Below are 24,592 nucleotides of genomic sequence, written 5' to 3'. Positions count from 1 at the left end.
AAACCTGTATGGCTTTGTTTCTTCTGTGAAACACAAATGGATACATTTTTAAGAATATACTGGTCACACTTTTCTTTGTATGTCAAGTATGTTTGTGTGAGAAATAGACCGAAAGTTGTTAAAAAGTCATATTTGGAATCACTGGACGTTTAATGATGACAGAATTTTTGTTTTTGGGTGACCTATGCCTTTAAAAAAAAGAGTGATAATAAACACAAGACAAGTGAATGTGTGGAAGGAAAGACAGTTAAAAAGCCAGAGAAGGAAGTAGAGAAGTTAATTTTTTCAGTTGGTGTCAAGGAAATTTTGTTTTTGAAGGTTCCTGTTTGTTTAGGGAGTGTAACGCTTATACCAAATAAAGCACTTAACAAGACAGACGTGTGCTTGCAGTCTGTTGGACTTTGCATGACTGCGTGTTCAGCATGGCCAGAAATAGCCTGTTGACCAAAGTTGTGAGAAATAGTATCAAGTTTGCTCTGTGCCATTTAATACACGCATAGCCAGATCACATCTATCCTTAGAAATCCAAGCCAGCTAAGATGGTGGGCAGGGTGTAATGAATTCCATGTTTAGCCTGTCCTCCTCTCCATGTCCAACCGGCCTGTCAATCTGGCCCAGGGTTTAGCTGTATCTAGCCTGTGGTTACATCTGGGGTTCAGTTCTCTGACCCCAGACGGGTTACATGTTCCACAGCCCGTCTCTTCCACACACATACATGAGACAACATGAACACACTTTGAAATGCCAGCTGTCTCATGTGGCACACACACACTGTGACCCGTGTATCTGCCACCAAATCATTGCTCAGGGTGATGAACGTACACATGTATGTGTCTGTGAATGTGGTTTTTTTTTATTAATTATAGGAAAATGGATATGAAAATGTTGTTTCCTAATAGTTTTGCACACAAACACACAGACAACTAACTCACACTTAAACAACCAACATTTGACCGAACACGGTTTGTGTTGGTCTGTCCCTGTGACTTCAGGAGAAGAGGTGGAGAAACACAGAACTGGTTCTTAAGGACTAATTGAACAGACATTCTGAACAAACACACAAACACATGCACACAGGCATATACATGTGACTTCCCTCTGGCAAGCACATATTTGAGAGAGAAAAAAATAATTTCACTAAAACTGATTCAGGTTTATAAATACAAAAGTGTCAATAGGCCTTGCATGTTCTGTCTTAAACACTTATTAAAAAAAACATTTACACATTCTAAAGATTGTAAATTGTATGTATAACTTAGAAGTAAGGAATGATTGATGACAGACCATTGAATTGTTTAAAAATAATGCACACCCAAGGTGCAAATGCGGTCACGACGCGCAGCGTTACACCTCGGGTGTGCATTATTCTTAAACAATTCAACAGTCCATGGTTACCACACCTTAATGCATCGTTCAGGGTTTTATCTCAAGACATTTTCTGGTTTTCATCCCTAAACACTCTTATGAGAGGAACAACTTTCTTTCGCCACAGATTCAGCATCCTGCTTTAATATAGTCCGAGCCTTCGTTGCTAATTCTAAAACGTCACTTCAGAGCTAGCAATGGAGGATTGCGAGGCTTGCGCTGCTTTACTGGAGGACATACTGGAGTAACAAGTTAGTGCATTTGTGTGTGTGGGGGGGTGGTCAGGTTTAAGTGGTTTACGAGGACTTTGCTTTAGGTTACAAACTGGTCATTACAAGGGTATTATGCTATAAATGTGGTCTATGAGGACATTTCTAGTGTCCCCATAATTTAAATTGCTTAAAAAATATTGAACAATGTTTTATTGAAAATGTAAAAATGCAGAAAGTGTTTTGTGAGGGTTAGGTTTAAGGGTAGGATTAGGGGATATAATCTATAGTTTGTACAGTATAAAAATCATTATGTCTATGGAGAGTCCTCATAATGAAAGCAGCACCAACAAGTGTGTGTGTTTGTATGTGTGTGTGTGTGTGTGTGTGTGTGTGTGTGTGTGTGTGTGTGTGTGTGTGTGTGTGTGTGTGTGTGTGTGAGTTAGTGTGTGAGCTTGTATTTGAGGGATCGAAAGAGAGAAACTGAGAAAATGAGATATCTCGCTTCTGGGATTACCATTTTTTGTTGCAGCTCTTGTCAGAAGTAAAATCATTTCAAAATCGCCAAGATGCGTGTCGCCATATTCCCGTTGTAAACCATAATAACTTTTTTCATCCCCACTGAGATGCAGGAGTGCGCTGACGTGACGAATCTGTTTTTCTCTCATGAGTATGTTTGGGCCTTAAGTGTATGCGTTACATGTATAATGTATGTCCACAAGTGTGGGAGTGTGGGAGTGTGTGTGTGTGAGAGAGGGGGAGTGCGAGGGTTTTTCGCACAGATATTTCAGATAATATAGAAACTGTTGTATTGATCAAGTGTATCTAGCTTTGATACAGCTCAAGCCTTCATTTCTAATTCAAAACGTCACGTTAGAACTAGCAACGGAGTATGCGCTGCTTTTCGGCATAGGAGTAAAAAGGTAGTGCATGCGGGTGTGTCTGTCTGTGTGTGTGTGTAAGTGCAGGGGAGACGAGGGAGTGCAAGGGCTCTTTTTAACCGAAACTGAAATAAATGTAGGATATTTTAGACATTGTTTTGATGTTCTTAAACAATTTAATTTAACCAATGACTTTGTTTTAATTTGTTATTTTGTTGTGGTAGCCTGTAGGGCTCTTTGAAATAAATTAAATAATTTGGTGAACTGATATGGAACCGTTATGGGGTCAAGACCTGGAAGTACTTCAAAGCCGTGCATTTCCTTGAAAAATAATTGCACACCTTAGAACGTCCGTGAACCAATCAGAATCAAGCATTCAACAGACCCGTGGTATAATGTGAATTAATGAATGAATGAATACTTGGACACCTCCAACGTTTTAGTGCTGTGGGTGGAATTTTCAGACAGTCCCTTACAAGCACTGAAAGCCCATCGGAGCCTTTTTAGGCATAATTCTCTGATTTTCTGCTTTATTGAATGCACCTGAGCCCAAATCCTTATAGATCGCTCTTATTTGGCAAGCATTCATTATAAAAAATAAAAAAACAATTGTTGGGTTTTCTTTTCTGGAACAACATATAGTACACACTTATTATAAATAACATGAAATATTTTTTCTCTGCTGTCTTTTAATTTATTGTTTTGCACTGTACAATGCAGAAACATGACAAATGTAGTGCAACAAGTTTTGCAAAACAAACAATGAAGCGATGAAACGAGAAATGCTCTTACCATACACTAAGCTCACCACATCAACGCACTTCATCCTAATACTACAGTATATACAGATTAATATTAGTAGGCTACCACTTTTGGGTACAGGCATGAGAATAAAAAGCAAACACGCAACTAACCAGGAGAGAGAGAACATAGCTGCAGAGTTGATCCTGCTGCTTCTCTTGCAAATGAAAGGGAAGAGAAGCACTAAATAATTTACAGGGAAAATAACAAACAAAACGTCCTCTTTATGAACACCATTTATCAATCAAATACTTAACATGCGGCACACCAATCACAAGGGAGAGGCACATGTGTGCTCAATAAAGAGAATTGAGCTTTATATTAGCAACAGCATTCTCTAATAAGATGCACACACCAAGCGCGCTCAATAAGGAATGTGCAAAGACACTGACAGACATAATAATGATAAGGGAAAAAAAACACAATAAGGCATCTTATTGGTCACTTATAATTACGATTCATGCAACTTTTTTAAACTCGTAATAGAGATAGATACATGCATTTAAAAATTCACTTGTTACACAGGACCATTTAAAATGAACTAGTGAATTTAAAAATGTGCTTAAAAATTCTTAAAAGAATCTTAAAGGAAATGGTGACCATTTACAAGACCTGTATTGATTATAGCCTACTGCTTAAATTCTAACCTAAAATCTTGATGTAGCCCATCATTTTAGTTTACTAGAGGTGGGAAAAAATATTGAAATATCGATATATCGTGATATTTTTCCTTGTAATACTGTATCGATATTTGCAGGCCAAGTATCGATATTATAATTTAAAAAAAAATAACATTATGGTGATAGGAAATATTATTTCTCTTTGCCAAATCGATCTAGGAAATCATCATCAGTCCCTTAAAAGGTGCAGTTATCATGCTTTACACATAATCACCCACCGTTACTAAAATGTATTACAATTTTACAGTAGTAACATTAGCGGAGGTATTTTGACAAAAACATCAATGATCATATTGCTAACCTTTTAGGTGAAAACTATTATACTTTGTGTATTGAAACTGCGTTGTAATAAATAATCATTTTAAAGTGTTTAGGCTACTATTGTATTCATAAATACTATAATTTATTTTTAGAAAGACTAGCTACACTGACCTAACCACAGAAATAAGGACCCATTATGGTCTTATATGCTTATAGCGTTGCATTGTACTGTACATGGATATTAGGGAATAAACTCGCCTTGTTTTGTAAATTGGCACTTTTATATTAATTTAACAATGCATTTGGTGATTTGGTAACAGTTCTCTGAAATCCAATGAAGATGAATGAGAAAAATTTAGCGAAATATCACAATATATCGTAGTTTTGAAATCGCAATACACCAAAAATAAAGAATCGTAATAATATTGTATCGTGACCTAAATATCGATATAAGATCATATCACCAGTTACCTTGTGATTCCCACCCCTACATTTTACCCAAGAATTTTACTGCATTAGTCATTCTAAAGAACAGCATGTCAACATGGCTTAACGTTTGTGGGTACAACCAGAATGTTAGGGAGTATTTACTAATTGAAACATTTGTCATAAGCCTGTTTGTTTATATATTTTAAAATTACAATTTGTACTCAAATTTGGTGAATCCATGGTTGTCTTTAAAAAATTGCATGTCCGCAAATATTAAAACAGCAAAACAAATTTTAATATGTGTACAGGGGATATTTAAGGTATAATACAGTTGCCCCCTACAAGAACACCACCCACCCCCGTGATTGACAGTTGAAGGTCAGTAGAGTGATCCACTGGATAACTGATACAGCTGTGCTAGAGACTAGCCCAGTGTATGAGGCAGGTGTGTGTGTGTGTGTGTGTGTCTTTGGCATGGCTGATTCACTGTTGAGCAGACCAGCACTGACCTCTGTTCCCTACCTCCAAGCTCACCTTTGATATGGCAGCTAGCACAATATGGGGAAGCAGGGTGTGGTTAAGATAAGAGGAAACACTTTTATGACACATCTTTCCAGAAGGAAAAGATATAATAAAGAAAAAAAAGAGCGCTGTGTATAATATTTATAGATTTTAAGCAATAACACACAAGCAAGAGTGAATATTAGCCCAACAGCATGATGTAACTGCATGAATGAGTTTCAAACCAAATTTTAGCCAGTGCATTTCGCCGAATATTTTTCTCTGCCAATGAAAGTAGTTCCAATAGAAGTTAAAGCATCAAGCTTAATTAATGGGCAAGAGGAGGTTCATGTTTTAATAGAGGACAAAAGGACACAACAAAACCAACATAGAACAGTGCCTCAAATCACATCTCAAAGTCTGAGCACACACTAGGAAGCAAATATGAGTCATAAAGCACAGTCCAACTGATGAATTGCTGTCCCTGGGTCAGCGCTGGCCCAGGGTTCATTGGCCATTCCTCAGACAAGAGGGACAAATCGATGGTGTCCTCCTTTGGCCGAGGGTAAGTGGGTCATACATAAGGGGTCCCAGGGTTCAGCGAGCTGCTTAGCAAGTGGAGATAAGGCAGGCAGACACAGCGCAGCTGAGTGGACAGTGACAGACTCCACTGAGGAAATGCCCTTGGTATGGCTCACTCAATATGTGACCCAGTCCAGCCAAAGACACATGGCACTGAAAGCCTACAGGTCTTGTTTAATCCCCTGCTATAACCTCAGCTCAAACCTTGTCTCACTTAATGGTCTAAAAAGTAACAGAAAGACCACTGTAAAACATTGAAAATAAACTATTTTCTCAAAGCGAATGTCTTTCTCTTAATAATTTGAACTGGCTCTTTTCTTTCAAATCACCAGTGAGGACCTTTGGGTCACCAGCATTACCAGAAATGTGCTTTCATTTTCTTTTGGAGTTTTGTTTTGCTTCTCAAAAGTCTTCCAAGCAAAAGCAAGATGACAGAGCCCAGGCTATAAGGCCAGCTAACCGGTCTAAACTGGTTCTGACATTGGAGGTGGGGTGCAGCTGGTGAAGTAAAAAGTTGCATTGTATTCGCCTTTAGCAAAAAAGGAACCTGGAAGCATTTGAGGTATTGTCAGTAGGTACAGTGTAAAAGAGTAAGAGAAAGAAAGAAAGAAAGAAAGAAAGAGCTGATGAAAATGATAGAAAGAAAGAAAGTAAGAAAGAAAGAAAGTAAAGCAGACAGAGCGACAGAGGGCTGCAAGAGAGGAGGGTGAGAGAAACTGTAAAGGCTACAGGGAGTGCGGGCTATGACACTGTCTCATCAAACAGTTGGACCTCAGCCAAGTTCATCTGTTAATGGACAACCACCATAGGGCCAAACCCCACCTCCTGCAACCAGCACCAACAACTACACCAACAACAACCCCCCCCCCCCCACATCCCCCCCCCCCCCCGCTCTCTCTTTCTCTGAAAAAGAAATAGATGTAGATTATTCCAAAGCCTTTCTCCTTTTTGTTGGAGATAAACAAAGTACTTGAGGTTCAGAGCTCACCCTGGGACTCTGACAAAGCAATCTATCATCCTGTCTGGCTGAGCCAGTTTGACCACACTGAGCACAGGGAGGCTAATGGACCCACTGGACAATTTTGTCTTTGTGTGGCTGCCCCCTCTGTTCTGCCACCCCCGTTCAGATGCTCCCTCACAGGCACAGATTTGCTTGACCAGTCCCTCTAAGACCTGGAGCAACCCCTTACTCTATATAATAACACATACGGTGGCCCAAACTTAAAAATGTATGAATGTCTTTGTGTTATATAATAAAATATCAAACCATTGGCATTTATTTGAAAGAAATATAGCACAAACACCCTTTTTAACTGAAAAAAGCAATTTTTAAGAAAAAGAGGTTATCAAATAAAACACTATCCAATATTATGAAATTATCAAAGATTTCAAAGATATATTCTTCAAAATTAAGTCTTTCTGGTTGTAAAATGTGGGACATGTCCATAGGTAATGTGATGAATTTGAGGAAATTTACTTCAACATCCATTATAATTATTTTTTTTTTCCAAGTAATTGCAGTTCTAGCTAAGTTAGTTCTAGGAAAAACTATAGCATCATTTGTTTGCCGATACCACTTGGTTTGATATTTGATTTGAAATGCAATGACATTCATGAGCTACATTTTTTAAGTGTGTATTAAGTGTCCAAATTCTTTTTAAGACCACTGTATGTGACTTCAAAACAGGACATTTAAAGACGAAAGCAGTCAGACGGAGTGTGTTAGAGAAAGATACAGTAGAAAAAAAGAATGGTTAGCATTAGCCTGAGACGTGTCGAGACACATACAGCTCCTGGATTTTCCCTGGAATGACATGCAACTGAGTGAATGAAACTCAAGAGAGGGAAGAAAAGTATAAAAGACCAGGGGAGGTAGAGAGAGAGTGTGTACAGGAGAGAAGTGGGGGGGGAAAAAACTGTGGACTTAACAGTGCCTTTTAGTCCTTGCATGTGGGGAATTTGAAACAGAGGGCGATTTTACTCACTTTTTGTCTCGTAATCACAGACGGCATTATATATTCTTTTCATGCTTTTCCTCAGTCAGGTATTACATTTATCATATAGTCAATTTCTCTACGCATTTGATATATAATGTGGCATATGTAAAAGGAAATATGAAGCTTCCGCCGTGAGAAACCTCCTAACTACCAGAGATGTTGAATAATGCTGTGCACTGAAACAGGCACAAGTTGTTAGAATGGCTTCAGCTGATAACTGATACAAGGATTAAGGCAGACACAACATGAGCATGTCATCTATGTATCATGCATGGTCCAAATCCACCCTGAAAATATGTAGGTAAAGCCCCAATGCGTGTTTATGCATGCATTTGTGTGTGTGTTGTATGAGCTCAGGCGACAGACTAGAGACAGCAGCACCCATCGGGGATAGGTTCCTGTTCAGAGCACAAACAGACACGGTTCACAACCCCCACTGTGAAACAAACAGTCCAGAGCCTCTGCCAGGATCTCATCTCACACTTACACTCACACACGCACACACACACACACACACACACACACACACTGCATGCAGTCCAGTGCAAGACATCTCCATCAAACAACACACATAATTCCCAAAGGATGACAACATTCCCTCTGCTACAGGTAAAAACAGGAAAGACAGAATGAAAGAAAGAAAGAAAGAAAGAAAGACATAGGTAAAATTAGCTTAGAGATGAATACAAGATTGAAAGACACAGATGGCCAATGAGACAACCTAAGGACGAGGAGACAAACAGATAAATTGTGTGTATGAATGGTGGTTTGCTTTTCAAGTCTGCTAATCAAGGAGAAAAGAGGACTAATCAGCCCATATTATAAAGATCAAACTGAGTCAAACCGACAGTCAAGCGCTCTTCCCCCCACACTACGTATCTGAAACCCCCTAAACATCCACCGCCGTTTCCGTCATTCTTTACCCATTTTGAGACGATAAATTATCCATTAGATTTCATCATATCTTACTAAGGCAATTACATCAAGAAAATGATAGCGCGTGTGGAATCAATTATGCATGCCCTTGGCCGGAGACCAGAGGCTGGGAAGTCGGAAAGGGCAGATCCACTTTGTACATACACATACACACACACATATGCAAAGAAACCCATACTACACCACACTACACACACAAACACACAAATAAAAAAGACCCTGGATCTCACAGATGTGGCCCATCAGTTCATCTTACTGCCTAAAAAGTTAATGCACTTAATAATTTATATGTGTTCTGGATACGGTTTCCCAGCTGAATATTAACAACTTTGAAGCGTGCTCACAACCAGGGTAGGGCTAAAAGAGTCCTGAGGAAAACAGTGCCTGCTTGAGTCCCACTGGCCCATGCAATCTCCTCCTCACCCCTCCCCTGTCCTCCCCTACTTTCCTGAAACCAGCGTGTCCGTTCGAGGAACGAACTGTGCTACTCGGCGCCGTACGCAATGTACTTTTTTCCTTGATTAAGAATTCTTTTTCATCACAATGTAGGTTTCAGCACTCCCTTGAAGCACTTTTGAAATTATAAAAAATGTAATATATGAAAAATGAAGAAAAAAACAGCAACGACAGAGAACCAATAGAGAGAAAAAACCCTTGGGTTTTTGGTTTGTTTGTTTGTTGATTTTTGTTGGTTTTATTTATTCAATTGTTTTTATTATTTAATTATTTTGTTTTAGCTCTCTTTATCTAATTGTCTGATCTCATTATAATATCTGCATAAATGTATTTGATTGACATTCTTTTCACAAGCCTACTCACACTCTCTTTCTGGTTCAATTACATATGACAGTCACTCTTTTGGGAAATGCACACACTGAAATGGGGCAAGATCAGTGTATGTGAGAGTGTGTGTATCTACATATGTATTTCTATATGGGTCCAACTGTACAAGCGCATGTTTGAGATCTGGAATCATTACAGCCACATGTCCACATGCAGAGGGACACACACAACGTGCTGAAAGATTTAATTAATTTACCTCAGCATGTTAACACAGAGCCTCACTTAGTAAGACAAATCACTCACAGAAAATGGCACTAGCAGTAGAATCCTAGTAAGAGGGTGTGTGTGTGTGTGTGTGTGTGTGTGTGTGTGTGTTTGGGGGTAGGTGTTCAACATCTGCTTCCTTGTTGGGAAAGGGGGTTTATGGGGGGCTTGGAACATAAAAAATGCCAGAGATGTCTGCTGGGCTGCACACATGTACCAGCCTGAAAAATTATAAAAATGCCTAGGGCTCAGTCATCCTGTGTGTGTGTGCGAGTGTGTGTGTGTGTGTGTGTGTGTGTGTGTGTGTGTGTGTGTGTGTGTGTGTGTGTGTGTGTGTGTGTGTGTGTGTGTGTGTGTGTGTGATTTGAGTGGTTAGATAAGGCTCTCTCCACTATCTCTACAGTGTGTCAGGCGTTCAGGCTGAGCCGGGTCTGATCAGTAGTGATTAAGTGCACTGCTGTAAGTAAAGTGCATTAATGAGGGTGTGCGGAGTCATCAAGTAAATTAAATATGTCAAATCTCCCGGTGAACTTTCAATCTTTACGTACAAAACGTTGCTTTCATTTACATCCTCCATTTCTCCCTTAAAATCCAGGATGAAAAAAAGCAAACCACAGAAGTAATTTATACCTTTGCTGTTTTGTTTTTTCACAGGACCCCCTCCCCTGTGTAAGCATGCGCACATACACACACACACAAGCTCTCACTTTCTCGTATGCAGCTCCTTGCAGAAGGTCTGACAGGCCGTGCTGATTTGTTCAGAATGCGTATGGTAATAGGCCAATCAAAAATGCAAAACAACTGGCAATTACTGAGAAGACCTAATGGTCATTAGAATTTACAACTAGGTAATGAACTAAAGTCTGCCCACACCATGCATATTCATAAAGCAATTTAGGCTTTGAAGATTAAAGAAGTGCTTAAAATTCAAATGAGCCAGAGCAAATTATCAGTAAGATTCAGTCAGGAAGTAGAGGCTTTGTGTGTGCGTGTGTGTGTGTGTGTGTGTGTGTGTGCATGCGTGCGTGTGCGTGTTCGCCTGCACATGTGTTTTTACGAGTAGATGTTGCACTATTTTCCTCATGTTATGTTCACAGGAAAAGCTGCTGTATGTATGTGTGTGTGTGTGTGTGTGTGTGTGTGTGTGAGAGAGAGAGAGAGAAAGAGAGAGAGAGATCAGCAGGCCCTGTGGGCCTGGTAAAGGCTACTGAGGGTCTAGGTGTGAGCTTAGAGACCAATCAACACAATAATGGCTGGTTAACAAAGAAGGGTCACGGCTTAACTCAACAAAGATCTTCTGAATCTTTATTTGTCTCCCTTCCTCTTCTCTCATTCAGATCAGTTAAGTTCATTCACAGAAAAAAATAATAATAATTGACAGTTTGGAGACAGTGAGTAAATGATCATTGGATAAGCAATTCAATAATTGTGGTTTTAGATGTCTGAGGAGATGCCAGAGGTTGAGCAGTCAAAGAAGTAAAAGTAGAACTAGACATAGTGTGTGGAGATAATAATTAGTTAAAATAGCTTCATAATGATTTACTATTAAGCATAACAACTACAGCTGCAATTATGTTCCTATCAGTTTAAGCAGCATCAGTCATTCCACTTATTACATGATAAAACAAAGCAATAAATAAATGCAAGAAAATTATACTTATCAGAAGACATCTTTTGTGTAAATGAGGTGTGAAGAAGTGAGAGGGGAAAAAAACAAAGAATCTCTGATCGTGAGTCCAACACTTAAACCAAACGACAAAATACAACTATAAAGCACAATACAATTAAATCAATTCAAGATCTGCAAGGAGCCATATCTCCTAAAAAGAAACTGAATTCTTCTCATTTTAACTGACAGGACAAGGTAAGCACTTATAAAACATCAGATCTCCTAAAAGAAACAATTGAAAAGCAGATGCTTCTGTCCATTTCCTTCCGCCCCTGCCCCTGGTAAGGCCTGTGCACATCTCTGCAATGTACACAGATCAAACATAATCTGTACATAATCTGTACACCGATCAAATGTAGTCTCTGTGGTCACAGGTAGGTTGTGTCTGTATTGGGCTGCAGCTGGGCTCTGGGCTGCTTCATCCCACTCAAATCTAAAAATAAAGCAATTAACTTATTGGCAGGCAGGAGGGGAGAGAGTGTGACAGCCTGTCCTGCTCTGGGTGAGGGGTTGTGACCCACACAGGTCTCTACTGCAGTAAAGAGGTTCAGGCAGAGAGATACAGAGCACAGTCACCGCTCACCCTCATGGATCTGAAAGTTCAAGACATTTCTGAACATTCACACAGGATCTATATACAGTATACACACAAGTGCACACACACACATACAGGCATACACAGCCATGGCAGGCTTATCGCACTATTTATCCAGGAGTCCAAATGTACAACAATAACAATAAAGATGAATCATACAAACAAAATGAACAATTTATCTCACTGTAAAATGTGGATACAGGCAGTTGTTACCTTAAGTGGTTGTTTCTAGATCTTCTATAATCTAATGTAGTTAGGTTGATTCAGTCATAGAAAAATAACATTTCGAGTAAATTTAGATTTTACTACCTGAAGCACATTTGAATTTACCTGACAAAACATTTACAATATTTTTTATCTTATTAAATATATTGTTAAACTTAATTCATTCACTTGTTTTCATTTGCTTAACAATAATATCAGAAAGAAATGTGCACAAAAAAAAAAAAAATCACTAAGGAGAGTATGTAAAATTATAAACAAAAACAAATCTTCTAAATTTCCACTGTTATCTGCCATCATTAATCTCTTTTTCTCTCTTTCTTTTAAAGATCCGAGCCCTCAATCATCACGCATCATGTCTGCGTACAATCACCGCTGCAGAGTTTAACCACATACACACACACAAGCACACGTGCATGGACACCCGCACACACATACGCAAACACTACAACCCACTAAAACTAGGCAGGCGCCCAAGACCAACATGAGCAGAGCAGGCAACCCCCCAAAATACACACAAACACAGAGAGGGAGAGACGGACATCAGCTCCAGTTGTGGCACGCACGCTCTCGAGGACCTCACATGGGTAACGGGTAAGAAGTGGCCTCAAATAAAAACCCTGCCTTGGTCTTAGCGAAAGGTTTCGACAGAGATCCACCAAATCGCCAGTTTCATTGATGTGCTGGCAAGAGAGAACCTGTCTCTGTGTAGTCTTTTTTGTTTTTATTTTACATAACCAGACCAGCAGAAACAGGTATCCAGTATCCAATATTTATAACTTAAACTAATAAACATCAGTTATCAGTTCTTTAATATTAGGTTTACCAATAATGTTAGACACAAAAGACTTAACATTTTCAGTAATAATAATTTAATTGAGGAGCCTTAAAGGAAAAGTTCACTCAAAAATCATTTACTCTCATAATTTACTCACCCTTATGCCATCCCAAGATGTGTGTGACTTCCTTTCTTCTGCAGAACACAAATAATTTTTTTATAAGAATATCTTAGCTCTGTAAATCCATGCGTGAAACAGTACCAAAATTGTGAAGCTCCAAAAGCACATAAAGGCAGCATAAAATTAATCCACACAACTCCAGTGGTTAAATCCATATCTTCAATAGCGATATGATAAGTGTGGGTGAGAATCAGATCAATATTTAAGTCCTTTATTACTATCAATTTTCACTTTCACTTTCTTCTTTTCTTTTTAGGGAGGAGAATTTATAGTAAAAAAGTACTTAAATACTTATCTGTTTCTCACCCACACCTATCATATCGCTTCTGACGATATTAATTTAACCACTGCAGTCGTATGGATTACTTTTATGCTCCCTTTCTGTACATTTTGGAGCTTAAAATGTTGGTACCCATTCACTTGGAATGGACCTACAGAGCTGAAATATTCTCCTAAAAATCATCGTTTGTGTTCAGCAGAAGAAAGAAAGTTATACACGTCTGGGATGGCATGATGTTGAGTAAATGATGAGAGAATTTTCATTTTTTGGGTGAACTATCCCTTTAAATTAGTGTATATTGCAAATAAATAGGGTTAAATTAATTATTTGTAGACTGTGCACAATATTAGTCTCATAAAGCGTGCTGTTTACCTTTAGAGGTTAGTGATAAAGGAATGCTGTTATTGTGCCTAAAAGCAAGAATAAAACAAGAATTAAAAATTATTTATGCATATCAGTTATCGGACACTAAAACACAAATGTAATCAGAATCGGTATTGTCATTCTCTATCTGAGTGCACTGGGAAGAGGAGAGACATTAGGAGAGACAGAATGATAGAAGGAAGGAAAAAAACAGAAAGGAGAATAAAGAAAAAACAACGCTGAAGGTGTCTGTAGAGACTCAAGTCCTGCCATCTGTAACCATTAGAGCCCAGATGAATTGATTGTATTGAGCGACCCGGCTGGCACAGGGGCATTGCTGGTCAAGGTGACCTCATAGTGAAGTTGTGTCTGCCCGGTGATACCAGGAGAGATAGAGCAAAAGGAAAGACAGAAAAAAGACAAAGGTGAAAAAAAAAATGGATGACAGAAACAGTCCAGCCTAGCATGCAGTGACGAGGCCATTGCATGTATCTGACAGTCAGTGAATATTGTTGCAAAGTGTGTGTGTGTAGGTAAACATAGTAGTGGAGAACATCCCTCCTGAAGCCCACCCGATCCCTCCAGCCCAGCACTGTGCCAACTTCTCTTTGGCATTGGCCACTGAAGGATGTCCTGCAGCACCACTGCCAACTCACACACCCTTTTATGTACACACACACCTCACATGCACGGCGGCAGGAAACCACAAACAAATGCACGGACCTCTCTCAGCCACACACACACACTCACACACAGGCCAGTAATTCTGCACCATTCCTCTCATCTTTATAGAAGCCCAGTCTGTAATCCACTGAGATTTATAAATATGCTTTGTAGTACAGACATTTTTTTCATGGACACGTTCTCTAAAACATCTGACACAATTTGAGAGCTGCAATATGACAGGACCCAGTGGGTCTATGCATGTCCACCCACATACAAACACACAAACATGCATGTTCGCACAAATAAGACAAGCAGTTCAGACCAGAGGGAGCTTAGATATCTGTAAAATGATCATATCTCTCCACAGAACAGCTAACGGCTCTGCTCATAGACCCAAATTCAAACACTACACCCTTTTACACCTGCATGTACATGCACGTAACAACAGACACTGCGTATTTATCTACGGAAAGCAACTCTTCTTCCCGGTGGTTTTTATATCAACTAGACGATTTCTTAAATACTTTATTTAATTAAACATCTGATGAAAAGAAGCGATCGCTCGAGGTAGTCCCGGAAAAACCTGTGATCAGGTGGCATTATTGAGATGAGGACAGGCAGGCTGGATTGAGCTGGGTATTTCTCCTCTTGTGATGGAGAAGGCGATGCCATTGTCTGCAGGAGGGAAGGATGGGGGGGTGGGGGGTGAGAGCGTCATTGGGTGCTAAGAGCGTATGAAGGGGTGCGGGGGTGGGAGAACTGAGACGGAGCGGGTGGCACTGTGCCAGGCAGTGCCCGTCTGGCTGCTAAATACCTTTGTTTTCCCGAAAGCTGGCTCTGCTGCAAAAACAGGTAAAAATGTTTACTTGACCGTGATTTTTCAAAGACATAAAGGGATAGTTTACCCAAAAATGAAAATTCTGTCATAATTTACTCATCCTCTTGTTGTTGTAAACCTGCATGACTCTTATTCTTCCATGGAACACAAAAAGGAGATGTTAGATAGGATGTTAGCCTCAGTCACAATTCACTTTCATTATATATTCTTTCCATACAATGAAAGTGAATGACTGAGGCTAACATTCTGTCTAACATTTGTGTTCTGTGGAAAAAAGAATGTCATACGGGTTAGGAACAACATGAGGGTGAGTAAATAATGACAGAATGTTCATTTTTGGTCAAACTAAGCCTTTAAAATAAATCCACATATTTGCAATTCACACATCTTTCAAATATCAAATATAAAAACGGGGTATAGCACAACTGAAAAAATGTATCCTGACTTGACTGTGTTTTTCTCATTCTTTTTGTTTTTGGATAAACAGCAGAGGCATTTCTTTTTTCCCAGGCAACACGAAATTCCCAGTCCAACAAAAGTGTGCGCTATAGCCCATTAGATGAGAATGGCAAATGAAAGGAAGCCGTCCACCCCCACAGCACAGTGTATCATGCAAATCAAGCCAGAGGATGCAGAATATCGCAATGTTTCTATGAAGGATGCCACGAGACACATCTTTGCATGCAGCAAACAGCTCCAAGAGAATTAAACATCATGCTGTGCTATTATTAAACCTTATCCCCATGGAAAGCTATGCACACCTCTTTCACACACCACACACATGCACGGAATTGCTTTTTTTCTATGATCAGACACAAGCTAGTACACATTCACAGGTAGAGCAGCGACTAGATGCATACACAAACACATATGGGCATACACCCGCATACGATAGCTTGATGTTCTTTGAAAGGGGGGACAGGTCTTGTGTGTAAAGCCCTGGCATGTGAAGAAATCCTGCCCATGAAAGGAAATAAAAACCTTTTGAAAATTAGAGATGAAACCCTCCCCATTTGAATACATATTCATAAAGAGCTGCTTCCAGAGCACCATCGCTGCTCGGGAAAGACATGTCTCTTTGTTGCTTCCTGATAATTCATTTTCCTGATTGTAAAAAACAGGACATACTGAAGAATGCATGGGTGTCGGCCCATATTAAGCTGTGCGAAGGCACACAAACCTCCGAACTGCACAAATCAAATGAACTGAGCTGTTTTTGTACACATGTAAATTTCCACGTGTGCTTCTGAAGAAAGCATGCACATACTCTGAGACAAATATGTGCACACACTTTCATGTGGCATAGGATTATTCCGAAAATAATAACAACAGAAGACAGACATTCTTGTAACGTCAGCTCGCAGTGATGACCGAACATCAGCTAATGCCGCTCCTCACATTACTAAATACTCCAAGTCCTTTTAAAAAACGATCAGTGTCAGCACACTCTCTCCCTCACTGCTGAACTCCAGAAAGGTGCTTTGATGATAATTATGATCATGACAGATCGTCAAGCTCATATAATATGTTATTTAAAAAGGAGGAAGAAAAAAACAGTAAGTAAAAAGTCTAAATTGCTGGAGTCTTTGTTAAGCCGCTCATTTGGGTCACATTTTCCCAAAGAAAATTGCAGGCAGCTCACATGCCAGACAATCGCACACAGTGTAATTGATTCAATATTAATTGGATGCCCCTGATTTACATTGACTGCTGCAGCCATATGCATTGCAGAGAAGGAGATGAGCATGGATGAGAGAGAGCGAGCACGAGAGAGTTAGAGACATTAAAACCAACCCAGCAAAGGCCATTTAAAAAACAATTATCTGTATTGAGGTCCGTGTTAGTGTTAGTCTGATCTAATCTGCCGATTTATTGAAGAGCAGTCATCATTTCTGATGGGCTGCCGTGGCAAAAGACACAGTCTTGGAAACTGCTTGATAAAAAAAAAAAATGTTCAGTGCTCTAAATGGCCCCATAAGCAAATTCAATCTGTTCCATCGATATGCTTTTGGACAACACATTCCTAACAGAAGATCATAGAATGTTACTTTGCATAATTTTTGCATTTCATTAGACGTCTTACAGTGTGCGTTAAAGGACAAGATACAGATTATATCAGCAGAGCGAATTCAAAGCTCAAAGCACTGGGAACAACATTAAATCAACAAAACACATGAACATTGTCAGGGAATATGAAGATTCAAAATGTCATTTAGGGATTAAAATGTAAATAAATAAAGGGTATGTAAAATTAGAACTGTCTGTATCTACACAACATGAAGGAGAAGAGAGGAGAGCAGAGGAGAGTATTGCCTCTTTTTATGCACACACAGCAAGTCCATTACTCTGTGGCAGGTACTGCCTTTTGTTACACTATATGGAAACTAAATTGTTACATCACACTTAGAAACATACTTATTTGGTTGAATGACGATGTCTATAACAATAATAATTATAATAATATATGTTCCAGAAAACATGTTTTTCAACTATTAAATTTTCATCACCCTTTCAAATGCAGCTTTTTGCTGTTCTAGCCCATCTCTAACCCACATACACACACACACACACACACACACACACACACATACTAACAAAGTATTCTAGTTTACATATTCATGGTAAGCTGCAGTTAAAACTAACCTTGAAGACGTTATGTCTGAAATCATTTATAATATGGCTAATTAATATCTCTTCCCCGTCTGATCTGCCATGGCAGCAGATTCAGTAACATGCTGAGAAACTGTTATGGTCCTAAATTGTTTAAAATTTACATTATGATGTAAATGAGTTTAATAACCCAGTTTAGCAGCTGACAGAAACAAGAGACGTGTGCGATAGCCGGCTTGCATAAAGGTTGTATAATTTGTGCTGAAACTGCATGAACATGCTTAAAACAGAGGGTAAGCAGATGCAAATGACCTCATTCAGCCTTTCTATCTGATCAAATTTAAATATACGTTCCACAGCAGACAACGTGATTCTTTTATATATTTTGTGCAAAGGCTAATGTGCACATATGCAGATAAACTAGGTGGAATCATTCTTTGTTTTCTCAAATTGTGCTGTCTCCAAAATGCAAGTGAAGACTCTTGGAAAACAGCTTGATACTTGAACTCAGCAGCCGATAATTAGCCCAAAGCAAAGGGTCAAGTACAAATGACTGCTGATGGGGCTAACCAGACCCAGACGCTTCCTGGAACCTGATCTTTGAGACAGACCAGAGAATGGCCAAATGTAAAAGCTGGGCAGAAGGAAAAAAAAACAGACTGGAAAGTCTCACTCTCACATTTTTGTACATAAAAAAAAAAAAAAAAAGAAAACAGTGGCTTTAAATCACCTAACCAGCCAAAGACACACATGGACATGACAGAGTGCTCATATCTAATAACCGCACTAGTACTTGAAGCAGTTCATTTCACTTCACGCTTATGACTACATTAGGTTGTATTTTAACACACGAGATTCCAGAGATTTTTTTTTAAAGTTATTTACAGTCGGAATGTTGAAGTGTCTTGTTAGTTGTTTAGTTTTTTCTAAGACTATTTATTTCCCATGTTTTATTTAGTGCACAAAGTCAACCACTACAAGCTAACCCTTATTAAAATGCACTGTAAAGTAAAACTAAAACAAATAATTAGCATTGTGTTATTGTTCCTTGACAAACCAAAATGACTGAACGGCCTTCCATTTCCTTTCCCTTTTTTGACAAAGTGAAAATGTGCAGGCGTGCATTTATACGGATAAGATGTGGCTGTGTGAAAACCCACAATGAAATCAAGATACATCTGTCGAGACCACATAAGAGAGGTTGTGCAGCACAGAGAGGCATTTCCCATGAGCCTGTGGACACACACCAAGGGGAATGGCCTCTCCTGTCACACCAAGAGCTTCTCAAAACGCCCCTCCAGCACCAAAAATTCCCCCTTTCACTCCCTCTCTTTCTCCCTGTACAGCTGGGCAGTCCTCTGTGCCATAAAGAAACACCCTCTGCACTCTACTTTGGCCAGTAACAACATAGCAACTTTAAGTCAAAGTCAGCTGTGCCACTTTGACACTGGGCCGCATTTGATTACTGCCGGGGAGGAAAACGACTACCATGTTAAACCAGGGTGAATCCTATAACAAGTTACCAGCTTAACCTCTCAGGAGCAGCAAAGATATCTGAGAGGAAACGGATTAAAACAAAAAGTGCAAATGTGCTAAACAAAAGCATGCAGCCAGTGGGAATGTGTGATCTATGGCTTGAATCTGAGCTTAATTATCCCACAGAGTCAAAGTGAATGCGATCCTTACTGATTTCAAACAGCGATGACCTCTAGATAATAAATCAGTTACTAAATGTGTTTTTTACGCTAACAGAGCCCTGCTATGAAGTAATGCCAGTTCCTCTTTTGGTCTTCATAATGGCTTCTCACTCTGAGGTTTGATTGAATATACCCCCTTCCCCTTCCTGCCCCACAGCTTTTAAATATTCAGCTCCCAGATAGGACATGTGTCTACGATGTGGCCCACACAACAACTCGGCTCCGTTGAGTGTTTAAAGAGTGCATCGCAAATGTTCTTCTCACACACACGCACACATACAGCTTTGCTATCATTTCATAGAAACAAATAGCTTTTGAGATGAGGTTACCTGTAATGTTTTCCTGTTTGGGACAGATTCCTCGTGAAGACGTAGATAAGCAGTCATCATCCTCTGGTGTGACCTGGACGCCCACCTCTACAGGGTTGGAGGCTCTCCTTAGCTCACTGTGCGAGGGTGATGGGGGCTTATCCACTGCTTTGTCCATGCACAAAGTGCCATTGCACTGCTTCCTTTTGTGCTCAATGAAAATAAGAATGTCTCCCAAAGGAAAGTTCATCTGACACTGGCCACAGGTGAGCAGGTCCTGGTCTCCCTCTGGAGCTACCTGTACCAGCCCACGCTGTTCCTGCCTCTCCTCCGAGACCACGGCTGACAGGGGCTCGGCTGCATGTGGGAAGAATCCATATGCGACACAGAGGGAATGAAAAGCAAAAGGAATATTAGAGACTATGGGTGCTGTAATGAATGCAGCCAAGATGAGGACGCACATATCAGGGGAAGAAACATGCATTACTTCACACAGGATTACATTTGCTATTTTTGTTTGACAAAACTGTTTCTCTACATTAACTGACTATGGATGTTCATACCAAAATGTCCCATAAATGTAATCCAAAAAAAAAAAAAAAAAAAAATCATAATAATAAATAATAAAAAAATCATAATTAAAATCAATAACTCAGTGGATGTCTGTTGTATAATTTCTGAGTGAGTTCAACTTTAATTACCAATACAAACATAAAATTCCCATACCTATGATAGCAGTGGCATAATAGCTTATTCGTTTTTGATTTATTATAATATAATGTAATATTAGTAAAGCCAACATTTTTTCGTTTATCTATTATATATATATATATATATATATATATATATATATATATATATATATATATATATATATATATATATATATATTCGTTGTAGCATTACCATCTGATCTGTGTCTGAACTAAATTCGTGTCATTCTGACTGTTTCACTCGACTGTACACACATCTGGATTATCAAATAACTGCATGGACAACACGTGTAGATTCGGTACTCAAGATAGCCAGCTAACCCACAGTGACTGTTACTTGCCTGATAACAAACTACTGCTCAAAGCTGCAACAAAATACGCTTCACACAACAGCAATGTTCGTTTTTTCCCTCATGATAAAGTTAGCTATAAGGTTATCGCACACATTTCTCTAGTGACGTGTGAAATGCATTTTTATTATGACTGTTTAGTTAAATCTTTTACACTATGTTAGCTTCCTAATGGTTAAGCATCTTGACCTTCTTTATAAACTGCCAATTTCATCCTTTAATTAACCTAAAACCACAGAGAATCAAAAAATAGATTTTAATTTTAATGGGTGATGATTGGTACAGATTTGGATTTTTTTTTTTTTTTTTAAAGGTGATGGGATCATGCGCACCGCAATTAAATTAACTTCAGCCCAGTCTGGGGCAGATTTTGAGGGGCAGATGTGCTCATGAAGAAACATTCAGCATATTTGCCCCTGAAATACCACATAAATATTTTGTGTGAAATAAAAATGCCCTTGTCTGCTTTTGCATTATTTATTTTTCTTATTGTTATTATTATTTTTTTTTTCGAGTTCAATTGCTCGCGATGCAAATACATAAAAGAGGGCCAACTCAAGTACTCAAACTATTTTAAATCTGATACAGAGTGATTCTGATATGAATTTGTCTATGCATCTGGATGTTATCGTTTCCCAGTGATAACAGCTGTAAAGCTTCCAATTATGTGTGATTATGATGAAACAGAGAGATAATCAATAAACGCAAGACTTCAGTCTAGATTATATAATAATAAAACCGAGCGAGTAGCTACTTATGTTGGCAAAAAAAAAAAAAAAAAAAATTATTTCAGTTTTTGTCTTTGGTACAATAAAATAGGCTACATCACATAAAACAATAGCAGATTCAAGTCTTGAATTTGGCTACGATAATTAGTCGTACTTTTTATACTTATTTTCACATCTGACGTCTTAACAAATGCTCACACGTATGCATACATACATATTTCTAAATGATAGCCTATCAAAGAATCTCTATACAACCGACCTTGTAAAAATAAACGAATGTCCGATAATTATGTTGCAAAAGAATATTTGATAATCCAGAGAATTACACAAAATCAAACTGTGATGACTCAGAATTTTAAACTGAATACGTGACCGACACAACAACTAAAAACAGTGCAAACTGGACATAAGAGCTTTCCCAATTATTTGATAAATTCCACTGCACTTAGCGCTGACCAGCATATTGAATTTATTTTTATTTTATTTCCAATATATTTTGGCATTTTACAACACCTACTGTGTTTGATTTTAAAAGCAGGTAAAAAAAAAAAATCCAGTAATATTACAATTTATTTTTAAATGGTTCTCCTCTGAAAATTAGGCTATCTCTTTGTGTTTAAAGGTGAGCAATTGAAGCTGGTTTTGAATAAAAAGAATACAAGTTGGACCTGTTAGTAAAACAGCTCATTCGTTCGAATATCTCTCACTGCCAAAATAACTGCCCTCTGTGTAATTATGAATTAAATGGCAAAGTTTATCAAGATCGACATTAGTCCATGTGTATTGCCTGAACCTCCTGTTAGTTTTCCGAGGATTTACTTGTACTAAATACGAGGTATAAAAAAAATCAACATTTCATGCCAGGTCAGGAAAGGACGAGGAAACAATAGTTACGAGTTCATATAGCCTGCAATACGTTTCTCTCTTGCTAACATATGGTCAAATATAGATAAAGATAGCGGTGAAACTGATCGGGTTCATGTCTAGTTTATGATCGTCCTCTGCCCCCTAGTGGCGGATTTCTGACACCTACAGCAACGGACATACTGAGTAATCCGCGCGCGGTGAATCCAAAGCCTGTGTGTGTGTGTGGAAACCCTATAATGTTACACGATACGTTACAATGTAACAACAACTCTGGATTTGTGTCAAACATGTTTACCTAATAAAACGTAGCCTAATACTGTTTGGAGCTTGGCGTTTGGGACATCAAAAAGTGATAATCTCTGAGAAAGTGTAATGTTTTCTTTTCCTCTTGCTCCGGAAAACATTTTTGATCCATAATATAAGAAAGACACTTGTATTTACAACAAGGCAACTTACCACAACCCTTCACGACACATTAAAAGCACAAAAAAACCAACAAAAAAAAAGATAACTTGACCAACCTTTTCGAAGAATAGTTCGAAAATAAAACTCTGTGGCCTATTCATGAACACACATGACTGGTTTTCGATAAGCTGCAGTTATATCTAAATATCTGCATTACATTTAGGTTTTGCCTTACCTTTGTCATCGACATTTAAAACAAAATCAGGCTTACGTAAAATAGCATTTGTCCTTGCATGGCATGCACGCGAAGCGTAAATAGTGTGGCTTAGAAGCTTCTCCTATTGCTTTAAAACGAAAGCACACGCGAGTAGACCAGAATTACGTTTTAACCTCAAATGTAAGAAAAGCTCGAGTTTATAATTCAAATGCATCAAATACGTTTTATATTTAGATTTCTGTGCAATGTTAATCTCAGAAAGGCAACTATCATTCTCTATTAGCTGGCAGTACGCGCACGCGGCGCTTGTAAACAGTCGGGTACGCGATTTTTCCCAATCAGAATTCAATTCCACTCTTTGAAAATCTTCCAAAAATAGCGCGAGAGGGGGGAAATCCTGCCCAGAATCACAGACAGGCAGCGTTACGGGACATTCCACGAGATGAGAGTCTAAATAACCGAGCTAAAGCATGCATGCATATACCCACCACAGTCCGTATATCTCTTAAGTGGTCAACGCGACGAGGGCACGAGAGGCAAGACATGCGCGCCTAAAGACCGATTTGGCATGAACTTCTTCACATTGCATGGAAAGTATCGCAGTGGAAAGGAAACTTTTCTGGCATTGCAGCTGAGGAAGCTGCGCGCAAAGGCATTTCATAGATGGAAACACTCTTCTCTGAAGTCCACTTGACCACGATCTGCGCTGTCCAGTGTCCAGTGTGCGTCTTCACCGAGAATTACGCTCCTCTTCACTGCTTTTTCCTCCGAATTCAATAGGCTACTACAGAATGGACCCAAAAACAGGTAAAGGAGAGGGTAGAGAATATATTTTCGTTTACTTACGCGAAAAATCCCGTTTGCTTAAGTGCTGGGGTTTGCCTTGCTTGCGGCGAGACATGGTGGTTGGTGGTGGCTTTCAGCTCGGTTCACATCGGGAGAGCCGGGTTAGAAGGGAGGCTCCAGAGAAAATATCTTCATCAATGCCTTTGACATCCAAAATAAATTAGAAATAATACAAAGATGGCGCAGGGAAGATGGATTGTGGGATAGCCGTCATGGCTTTTTTGAAACGAGAGAGAGATGAAAAAATGGCAAAAGCCCCCCTGAGCTGCAAGTTCAAGTGCGGACGTGACGTCCCTACGAACTTGAACGTCAGGAGATGGATGGACACAGACATACAGAACATGGGCAGGGCAAAGCCGTGGAGTGGGAGGAGGGAGTGAAAATAACAAAACCAATGGACACTCATTAGGGGTTGGACATGAAAAATAGACCCGAAGAAGCCAATGGACAGAAAGATCAGGGGGCCGGACAAGAGGCGAGCGAGAGAGAGAGAAGGGGAGAGAGACTCAAACACACACACACACACAGAGAGAGAGAGAGAGAGAGAGAGAGAGAGAGAGAGAGGGAGAG

At 39.2% G+C, this 24,592-nt stretch overlaps 1 protein-coding gene across 2 annotated transcripts in view; it reads right to left on the bottom strand.

Annotated features, from left to right (window-relative positions):
• bcl11aa (BCL11 transcription factor A a) overlaps window positions 1-24,592 on the bottom strand; it is a 70,324-nt gene extending 45,732 nt beyond the window's left edge. Inside the window, exons 1-2 of one of the 2 annotated variants that reach the window (XM_051651694.1) lie at window positions 24,023-24,592; window positions 19,918-20,253 (exon numbers count right to left, since the gene is read on the bottom strand). In XM_051651694.1, coding sequence (XP_051507654.1) covers window positions 19,918-20,253; window positions 24,023-24,077 — 391 coding nt within the window. In that variant the 5' untranslated portion in view covers window positions 24,078-24,592. Of the gene's footprint in view, window positions 1-19,917; window positions 20,254-23,230; window positions 23,288-24,022 lie in introns of those variants that run through there. The other variant, XM_051651695.1, reaches the window with a different exon arrangement.

Source organism: Myxocyprinus asiaticus, chromosome 23 (assembly GCF_019703515.2).
Source record: "Myxocyprinus asiaticus isolate MX2 ecotype Aquarium Trade chromosome 23, UBuf_Myxa_2, whole genome shotgun sequence".
NCBI lineage: Eukaryota > Metazoa > Chordata > Actinopteri > Cypriniformes > Catostomidae > Myxocyprinus > Myxocyprinus asiaticus.
This window is presented reverse-complemented; position numbering and strand designations above follow the sequence as displayed.